Below are 10,479 nucleotides of genomic sequence, written 5' to 3'. Positions count from 1 at the left end.
TAGCGTCTGTCTTCGGCTCAGGGCGTGAGTGATCCTGGAGACCTGGGATGGAGTCCCACGTCGGGCTTTCTGCATGGAGCCTGCTTCTCCCTCTGCCTGTGTGTCTCTCTCTCTCTCTGTGTGTGTGTCTCTCTCATGAATAAATAAAATCTTTAAAAATTAATTAAAACCAAGGAGGTAGTCATGTTGTGGAGTCTTTCCCGATTAAAACTGAAGATAACCTCCTCCTCCTCGGAAGAAGAGGAAAGAAAAAAAGAAAATGACTACTATTACCTGTAGTCATTAGTAATCCTCAATGCCAAATCAGGAATAAAAAAGTAAATAATGGAATGTTGAAACTTCCTTAGCATTTATTTTGCTTAATCACATTTCAGGGTTACATGCAATTGAATACTTCAGTCCTATTTTAACATGCTTTCTAAATGATAGCAAGCGTTCGTTCAAGTTTTATCAAATACTGGCACTATCACGTAGTTACTAATTTTGCAAGCACTTATTTTGCAAGGACATTCAACTTTTCCTTCTCAATGAAATTACTTACTGGATTTGATTGATGCGTTTAATGAGAAAACAGAACATATTGCCAGGAGAGCATTCTTCTAGTATTTCATATAATTAAAAATCTTTCAAAGGTTTGGTTATGCATTATCTACATCAGGTTAAGTTTGGGGAATCCTAAAAGTCATTCATATGATAACTTATTGGATAGGTAAGTGAATTTAGGAATCTTTAATTTAGCTTACATAGATTACTCCACTCAAATTCCATTTTCTGCTTATTTGAGCACTATCAACAAACATGAGGCTTTTTACACCTTCAGCCAAGGAAGTAATGAAGTACATGGTACAGATGTTTTCTTCATTTAGCATCTTACATGCAAAATCTAAAGTCATACTGAATTCAGAATATATGCATCAAAAAGTTGGTATAATTACAGAAAGCCAACAGCAGGTCACCACTGATAGTAACTGGATAAGTGAAAATAAACTTTATTTGGCAGATCCTTTAATAGCATCATAAACATCTTATATATAATGAAAGTTTCAAAGCTCCAAGATAAATGTCAATGGAGCCAAGGAGCTACCTAATCTTCAGATGTCCTAGGAGTTCATATGATAGGACCACTCTTCCCTTGGTCTGGTGACACCCCAAGTTCTCTTGGCAGGAGTAAAAAGGACTTAACAATGCCAATTCCAAGTATAAACAAATTAGAGGTGAAAGTAGTAAGCATATTCAGTATCTACTCAAAGATGACCTAATATAACTCTGTGATCAGTTTTTCATGAACTATAATTTCAGCCTACTGTAAAGTTGACTTTCAGGTAACAGCCAAATTTTACTTTCATACTACTACCTCAGAAAGAAAAATTATTTAAGAACTTGTAAAGCATCTGACTTTAATAGTAACACTAAAGTTAAATAAATAAAAAGTGAGGGCAGCCTGGGTGGCTCAGTGGTTTGACGCCATCTTTGGCTCAGGGCATGATCCTGACACCCGGGATCGAGTCCCACGTCGGGCTCCCTGCATGGAGCCTGCTTCTATCTCTGCCTTTCTCTCTCTCTCTCTCTCTCTCTCTCTCTCTCTCTCTCTCTCTCTGTGTGTGTGTGTGTGTGTGTCTCATGAATAAATAAATAAAATCTTTAAAAAAAAAGAAAAGTGATCAAGCTTGGTTTCATTACAAAAGAAACAAACCAACAATGAAGGTTTCAAATGTACTTTATTTCTTAAATCATGCCATATTTTAGTAGGTGCACAGTGCTTTCACCTGGCATCAATTATGAGTTGGTTTTGAAACAATTCATTATTACACCAGCTGGGATTACTGATCCCTCCATTCCTTTGGGGTGACTCTGCCAACAGGGGACAGGTTCCATTCTATTCCAATTTGTGTTGCTGTCTGTAAGAATTAAAACACTATTAGTTATAAATGTTTAAGCCAGAATCCACTCTTCCTTGGAGACTATTTCTTAAAAGTGACAAAGCTACTCTACAGGTTAAAAACACACAGAAACTCAGCTGGGATGTAGTGCCCTCCACGTAGGCCAAAGCTAATTGCTGTCCTAATTCGTTAGAACAGTACTGTTTGATAGGGTGTCCTGAGATGCAAGAAATGTCTAGATCTTCACTAACACAATAGCCACATAAGGCTACTGAGCAAATGAAATATGGCTTGTATAACTGAACAATTGAATTTTTAATTAATTCAAATTTTTACTTCACATTTCTCTACTACCTCAAAACATTGCTTCACTCAACCAGAACTACCCAAATACTGCCAAACATTATTTTTATAATATCCTTTCATCAAGGAACACCACCTCCAAAAGTGCCCCTGATCACACATTTGTTCACCACCCATTTACTCTTCTAATTAAGTACACATATCTATTTTAACAATATATTTAAGGAAGGTTGAAAACAAGAATGAAAAGCCCCATTAATAAAAATCTTTGTTTATAAAGGCAAGGGTTGATAGGTATCTCTTAAGAACTGTATGTATGTATGTATTTATCCTACTTTTAACCAACAAGTAGAACTGGTAAGACTGTTAAATATAAGATTTAAAAAACTAAAATGAAAGCAAGTCACTTTACATCTCATCCATAATATGTTGTACTCAGTTCTGGGGTACAACAGTTTCTCTTCTAAAATTCTTTTAGAAGAGAAACTGATTAAGCAAAGGAAGGTGACCCAAAGATGGTGAAAACCCTGGAAATCATGTAACAAAAAGTGATTAACAGATCTAAGGATATTTAATCTAAAAGAGAAGATCCAGGAGACATGATAACAATCTTCTAATATCTAATGGTTGATACATGGAAACGGGATCAGAATTTGTTGCAAGAAAATGATGGGTAGAATATGAATGCTTAATGCTATGGAAGATATTCCTGCAGTGGGTGGGTAATTACATCAGGAAGTCTTTGAAGTCCCGCCTAACTAGAAATGTATACTGTGTGAAAACATTTTGAATACATAAATAGGAAGAGAAAAACATCTAACATAGAAAATTATCAATCGACAGTACTTACATATGCCCATACAGCAATACAGAAAGTGGCTCCACTAGCTAATACAGCATTACCATATTTATCATGGAAATCAGGTGCCCGTTTCTGGTGACTCTGCCTTGCCATTGTTTGTGGAATGCTTTGAACTTAAAAAAAAAATACAGAAGTGTATCAGTTACAAGGAAAAGAGAACGTGTAATTGATATTGCTAATCAGGAAAGCAAAGTTATCTTTATAGTATTATATTCAATAAAATGTTAAAACGCATTGTAGCTAAAAGCAAAGTAGTGAACTTTAAAATGCATCAAAAATATTTTGACAGATGTATAGATAATGTGAGAAAAATATGTCAAAATTTAATCGTACTTCTGCAGTGCATATGTATTTATCATACAATTCTTCCAGCTTTTCTCTGTCTGAAAGTTTTCATAATAAAATCTTAGGGGAGGGATTCCTGGGTGGCTCAGCGGTTGAGTGCCTGCCTTCAGCCCAGGGTGTGATCCTGGAGTCCCAGGATGGAATCCCACATCGGGCTCCCTGCATGGAGCCTGCTTCTCCTCTGCCTATGTCTCTGTCTCTCCGTGTCTCTCATGAATAAATAAATAAAATCTTTAAAATAAATAAAAAACAGCAAGGGTGCCTGGCTGGCTCAGTCATTTAAGTTTCTGTCTTTGACTCAGATCATAATCCCAGGGTCCTGGGATGGAGCCCAACATTGGGCTCCCTGCTCAACAGGGAGTCTGCTTCTCCCTCTGCCCTTCCCCCTGGCTTGTGATCTCTCGATCTCTCTCTCTCTCTCTCTCTCTCTCTCTCTAATAAATAAATAAATAAAATCTTTTTAAAAATTTAAAAACAGCAAGAAAAAAAGAAAAAAGAAACAGCAACGTTGCCCATTCGTTAGCATTTAAGAATATAACGGCTTCTATGTGATACAGTGGGTTATTTCAGGATAGTTACTTGGCCATTAATGAATTCTCCTCTTAACTGCCTTACAGGTTTTCTTTTCTTCTTTCATACATGGGATGAGCAAATTTAGAAACATTTCACAACATATTCTGCTCTAAAGCAGTTAAAAAGTGAATGTGTGAATTCTACATTGAAAAAAAAAAAAACAAAACAAAAAACTCCTTCTGAGGTACAAGGCCCTACCTACTCAAAGGGTAAATAAGTTAAAATTACCAAACAATTCTGCAACATCTCGTGACCTCAAAATTCAGGTCACCCAAGTGGATTTCTTTAGACCTCTCCTCTGTAATAAGAAATGGTTACTATTATCTATTGGTAATCTCATATAATCCTCAACAACTGTATGAGGTAGGAATAATTTACTAACCCCCTATTTTACAAAGGAGGAAAATGAGGTTCAGAGAAAAATCCCTTGTCCAAAGTGAAAGAAATAATAGATGTGGCTTTTGAAATATTGAAAAACAAGCTGAGCAACTCTTTTTTTGGTGATTGTCAAAGCTGTTTGAGTGTTTAGAACGCAGTCTCGTAATACCTTTAATGACTCTAAACTGAAAATAAAAGGATAGCTAAGTGGTAATTGCTTAAGGTCACTTTCAATATTAAATAACTGCTCACGTTACTCAAGGTCACCTTCACTGCAAGTCAAGTACGGAAATGAATTTTCTCTTTCCAATATAATGCATTCTCAATACACACGGCTGGTCTCAAAATTCCCTCGTACCTGCCTGTTAGAGGAGAAAAAAATTACAACTATTTTCCTATAAGCTAATAATAAACAACAAAAAAACATAAAAGCTGCAGGGTTGTCTCCTTACAATGAAACCAGAGAAAGAGCTAGATTTACAGTATCCTTCCATTACAGTTACAGGATTAGAAAAGGAGGTTCTTCTCTTTGAGGGTAAATGTATCCTCGTAGCTAAAATTTATGAAATTACTGAAGGAATGAGTAGTGTCCACCAAGAATCTCCTTCCCTGAAATCGTATTAAGTGAATTTTAAAAAACAAGAAACTATGCTATGACTCTGGTAACAGAAAATGAGCTGAGAACCAAAACGGAAACACCAGGCGATAAAGTTAAAGCTAAGGACAGCTTCCCAATTACTTGGGGCGAGGTCGGAGACCTCGCATTTTTAATTAGGAAATCGGGATGTAGGCGGAAGGAAAGGGCGCGAGAGACTACTAGGACAAATGCGTAAAAGGCGGTTGGAAATTATTTGCTCATAATTTTTGCTTACCTCGGAGACGACTTAGAGCGTTTCTGGCCACGGGAAACATCCTGAAGCTGAAGGCAGAACGGTGCAACTGCGGTGACTGCTTTGCTACAACTTCGTGCTAAGTACCCTTGCAAAGAGCCCTGAAAAACAAAATGGCTTCCGGCTGGGCTCTTTAATGAGATTTAGAGAAATCTCGCGAGACCTGTAAAAAAAAACCCAACGTTATGGAAATTTTAATCCTCTTTACAGGTAGGAAAGATAAAGGTTTTTTGGGAAATGTAGTTTCACGCTTCGTAGGTGAGAGATGATGGTATTCAGTGAAGAATGAGAGAAACTCCCCCCCCACCACCACCACCTTGGAGCCAGGTTTAAGGCTGTGCGTAGGAAAACTGAGATGCTGATCTTAGACTGAATAATCAAAGGCCCTAACTTCAAGATGGTGTTTCAGAGGTTTGAGCTTGTATTTCGCTCCACACTAGGAATTCTTTTGAGTCCCCCAAACTTTCTTCACTTCTCTAATTTTTTTTTATCTCCTATATACTATATACTATATATATACTATATACTCATATATATATACACATACTGATTTAACTTTTAATTTTGAAATGATTTCAAATTTAGAGAAAAGTTGCAAGAATAGTAAAAATAAATAAATAAATAAATAAATAGTAAAAAAATAATGTGGATAAATGTGTGATAAAGTAAATACAACAAATGGATTGTAGAATGGATATTCAGAGTACAATTATTTCACTTTTTCTGTTCTTTTTTTTAAGATTTTATCTAAAATCTTAACCTTTTTTTTAAATGACTTTATTGCACTGGATTTCCATGAATCAGAGACAACTTTTAACCATTAGGTGTCCTGACTTCCCATTTGTGAAGAGTGGCATGACTCTGATCAAGAAGTATGGTCCTTTTCATGGGTATTTTCAATTTTTATTCTTAAGTAGAAGCCCAATTAGAAGTTATTTATTTGTTGAATTGGTTGTTTATTGATTAGCAATAGTGCAGATCTCATGCTTATTGGGAGTTCAGAGCCAAACACAAGATCTGGCATGACGGCAAACACTTTATAAATATTTTCAATCAAGTGAATGAATTTCAGAGGTGTTTAGCAAATATAGTTTAATAATATATTAACTTCATTTCTGACTACAGATTGAGGTGGGTGCACACTCTTTGTACCATATGCAATTGTTATATCCCAGGCATCAATGATGCTCACAATAAGATCTTTTTTTTTTCACATTAAGATCTTGAAAAATTTCCTAAAGGGCAATATACTGGACGTAACCATGAAAGTCAGATAAATTCATGGGAGACACAGAGAGAGAGGCAGAGACATAGGCAGAGGGAGAAGCAGGCTCCACACAGGGAGCCCGATGTGAGACTCGACCCGAGACTCCAGGATCACGCCCTGAGCTGAAGGCAGATGCTCAACTGCTGAGCAACCCAGGTGTCCCCACTTTTTCTGTTCTGTTTCTGATATTTTCATAATAAAATATTGGTGGTGAGAGGAGAACACCTAAACACCAATTGCCAAGGTTCACCACTTGGATAATATTTTGCCGCATGTGCATTCTCTCTCTCTCTCTCTCTCATATATATATATAATTTAATATTGATACAATACAGCTCATATTCCAATTTCATCAACTGTTCCAGTGTCTCTACCCAGAATTCAATCCAGATCCCCATATTGAATTTAATTGTCATGTGTCTTTAGTCTCCTTTAAAATTGAATAGTTCCACAGCCTTTTCTTTTTCTCACTACAGGTAATCTTTATTCTCTCAGTTTTACATATGGAGGAAGTGAGGTGCAGAATCTAAATGACTAGTAGAAGATAAAATTATCAGGTGTAAGTGGAAGAACTGGTAACAGACCTTCTGACTCCACAGTTCTGTGTTCTCAGGCAATCAATATTTTTGAAGAGTATAGGCCAGTTATTTTATAAAAGTTCCACATATTGTGTGTGCTTGATATTTTCTCATAATTAAATTCAATTTATGGACTTCTGGCAGGAATACTACATAATAGATGTGTCTTCTTAGGGCATCTTTCAGGAAGCATAAAATGTTCCATTATTGTCTCATTATTGCCAACTTTAATCATTTGGTCCAAAGAGTGGCTTCTAAGTTCCCACACTAAAGTTACTGTTTTTTTCCTTTGTAATAAAACAAGTAGTGTGAAGAATACATCAAGACTATGTGAATATCCTGTTCTTCATCAAAATTTTACTCACTAGTTTTTGTATCCACTGATGAATTTGCCTAAATCAATTATTAGTATGAAAGTTTCATATGCTAATTTTTCTATCATTCCTTCTATATTTAATATTGAGTGATTTTTAAAAGATTTTATTTATTTATTCATGAGAGACACAAGAGAGAGGCAGAGCCATAGGCAGAGGGAGAAGCAGGCTCCCCATGGGAAACCCAATGCAGGACTGGATCCCAGGACCCCGGATCCAAGGGATCTGCCCCAGGGATCACACCCTGACCCAAAGGCAGACGCTCAACCGCTGAGCCACCCAGGCATCCATATAATGAGTGTTCCACTGTAGGGAGGAATTTTATCCCTTCTCCAATTTATTTGTTCATTATCGATATGGATTTGTAGATTCAGTAGTTTTAATCTATTGCTATTATGATTTATTTTAGTTACCAATAGTCTGAGATGTGATCAGTAGGATTCCCTTCAAGCTGTCTTATATATTTTTTTAATTATTTTACATGACTTCATTTTTTTTTTTGAGCACAGGTTTATTTTCTGACACAAGATGGTCCAAGTTCATTTGTAATTTTGCTACCCCAGCACTGGAACCAGCCATTTCTCTAAGAAGCCCTAATTTCTTTTAGAGATGGTATTTAGCAACATATATTTGGTATCAGGTGTGCTCATTGATATCAGAGTGTCATTGCTTCTAGTCCTTTCAGCAAATAGAGCTAGGAATATATATTATGAATGATAAATTTATACTAATAACTCGAGTTTCAGTTCAATCACAAAAGTTATTTTTTACTTTCCTTCATTTCGAATTTGTTTTTTTAAAGATTTATTTATTCATGAGACACAGATTGAGAGAGAGGCAGAGACATAGGCAGAGGGAGAAAGAAGCAGGTTCCTTGCAGGAGCCTGATGCGGGACCAGATCCCAGATCCCAGGATCACTACCTGAGCCAAAGGCAGCCGGCCAACCACTGAGCCACCCAGGGGTCCCCCTCATTTCATGTTTGTATCTCTCTTCTTCCATGTGAAAATCCTGGCTGTCAATAACATCAATGTTTATGCATATTATACATAATAAATTTTTTGGAATTGCTGTAGTCATATCACTATGAAAAACAAACCTACTTAGTAGAATTCAAGATTTGTTTGTAGTTTTTTTTTTCTTTAGTCTAGTAGGATATAATCAAAGTGGTGTGTTCACAAATTATTCAGATTAGTTTTTTTAAGACTTTATTTATTCATGAGAGACACATACAGAGAGAGAGACAGGCAGAGACACAGGCAGAGGGCAAAGCAAGCTCCATGCAGGGAGCCTGACATGGGACTCGATCCTGGGTCTCCAGGATCATGCCCTGGGCTGAAGGCAGCACTAAACCGCTAAGCCACCCGGGCTTCCCCAGATTAGTTTTTTTCTTTAGTGTGATTGTTTTTCATTTGAGATAATGTCAAGCTACCTTTTTCTGTTTGTATTCGATTTAAATTTTACTACATTCTGGGACGCCTGGGTGGCTCACTGGTTGAGCGTCTGCCTTTGGCTCAGAGTGTTGTCCTCTGGGTCCTGGAATCTAGTCCCTGCAATGAGCTCCCCTTGAGGAGACTGCTTTTCCCTCTGCCTATGTCTCTGCCTCTGTGTCTCTCATTAATAAATAAATAAATTTTAAAAAATCTTCACTTTGCATTTACAAATTTAAAAAATGAATTGTAAAATCACTGTCATATGCTTGAAACTAATGTAACATTGTATGTCAACTGTACTTCGAGAAGAAAAATAAAAATTTTAGGGGCTCCTGGGTGGTTTAGTCGGTTAAACGTCTGACTTTAGCTCAGGTCATGATCTCAGGGTCCTGGGACTGAGCCCCAAGTCAGGCTTTCCTCTCAGTGAGGAGTCTGCTTCTCCCTCTCCCTCCCTCTCCCTCTACCCTGCTTGTGCTCACATTCTCATGCTCATTCTCTCTAAAGTAAATAAATAAAATGTTTAAAAATTAAAAAAATTAAAAACCTATCAACCTAGAGTGTTCTGCCATGCTCTCTCCTTGGTCACTCCTTCCTCTGCATGTACAGGGGCCAGTTTGTAAACCAACAATGTGCCATAGTATATTCAATCAGTCTCCTGTATTTGAGCATTTGGGTAGTTTTGAGAGTATTTCAACTATAAATAGGGCTAAAGTGAATAATGTTTGCACATATATTCTTACTTTTTGGAGTAGTTGCCTAGAAATGGGATTGCTGGATCAGAGGATAATTGTGTATGTAGTTTTTCTGTCAGCTTACCCTCCATAAATATACCATTTTGCATTCCCACCAGCATTGTATAAGGGTATGTGCTTCCCTACAGCCTTGATGATGGCATGTATTGAATTTTTGCCAACATGATAGGTGAGATTTCTGTGTTCTTTGAAAACTTACCTTAAATTTTATTCATTCAACTTACATGCAGTAAAATTCATTCCTTTTTAGTGTACCAGTCTGTGAGTTTTGACAAATGCCTAGTGTTACCATCCCCAAAATAAAGGAAATAACAGTTCTACCACCACAAAAATCTCCTTGTGTGGCTCCTTTGTAGCCAACCTCTCTTTCCACATCCAGACCCAGATAGCCACTGATCTATTCTCTGTCTCTTTAAGTTTGTCTTTTCCTGAATGTCATATAAATGGAATCACACAGCTGTCTCCACATACTTTTAATTTTTATTATTCTTATGAGTGTCTGTTTATGTTTTAAAATGTTTTTCATATCTCCAGATCACATATATCTACTCTAGAACCAGTATTTTCCCTTCCATACGCATATCCTCGTCTCTCCAATATAAGGAAATTCCTTTTCTCTGTGCATACATGTGCATGTATTTCCCAGCAAGGCCTAAAAAAGTAGTTATAGGATTTTCACACCATGAAAATGAATCCAAATTACAGGCAACTGATTTTATTTTGTTGGTATTTTTCCTCTTGAGTATATTATTCTTCTCTAGTTAAATCATCCCAGTTTTACAACCCACTATGATAAACAGAACTGGACCAAATGAATGGAAACTTCTTCAGCTATGTAGGATTTT

The 10,479-nt window shown here is 36.7% G+C and overlaps 1 protein-coding gene across 1 annotated transcript; it reads right to left on the bottom strand.

Moving 5' to 3' along the window:
* Positions 1-1,705: 1,705 nt before the first annotated feature.
* Positions 1,706-5,368, bottom strand: LOC129517518 (cytochrome c oxidase subunit 7B, mitochondrial). The gene is made up of 3 exons (XM_055337387.1): positions 5,214-5,368; positions 3,034-3,158; positions 1,706-1,898 (listed from the first exon to the last, which is right to left on the bottom strand). Exons 1-3 carry the CDS (start codon positions 5,251-5,253, stop codon positions 1,821-1,823), a joined length of 243 nt encoding a protein of 80 aa, XP_055193362.1. The 5' UTR covers positions 5,254-5,368; the 3' UTR covers positions 1,706-1,820.
* Between the last annotated feature and the right edge of the window lie 5,111 nt (positions 5,369-10,479).

This window comes from Nyctereutes procyonoides, unplaced genomic scaffold (assembly GCF_905146905.1).
Source record: "Nyctereutes procyonoides isolate TBG_1078 unplaced genomic scaffold, NYPRO_anot_genome, whole genome shotgun sequence".
NCBI lineage: Eukaryota > Metazoa > Chordata > Mammalia > Carnivora > Canidae > Nyctereutes > Nyctereutes procyonoides.
The sequence above is the reverse complement of the archived record's forward strand: the minus strand, read 5'-3'. Positions and strand labels throughout refer to the sequence as shown.

Coding starts and splice junctions, on each gene's coding strand:
- LOC129517518 (XM_055337387.1), bottom strand. CDS start 5,253: ATGTTTCCCGTGGCCAGAAACGCTCTAAGTCGTCTCCGAG. Junction 3,159..5,213: donor CGCTCTAAGTCGTCTCCGAG/GTAAGCAAAAAT, acceptor TTTTTTTTTAAG/TTCAAAGCATTCCACAAACA. Junction 1,899..3,033: donor GTATTGCTGTATGGGCATAT/GTAAGTACTGTC, acceptor TAATTCTTACAG/ACAGCAACACAAATTGGAAT.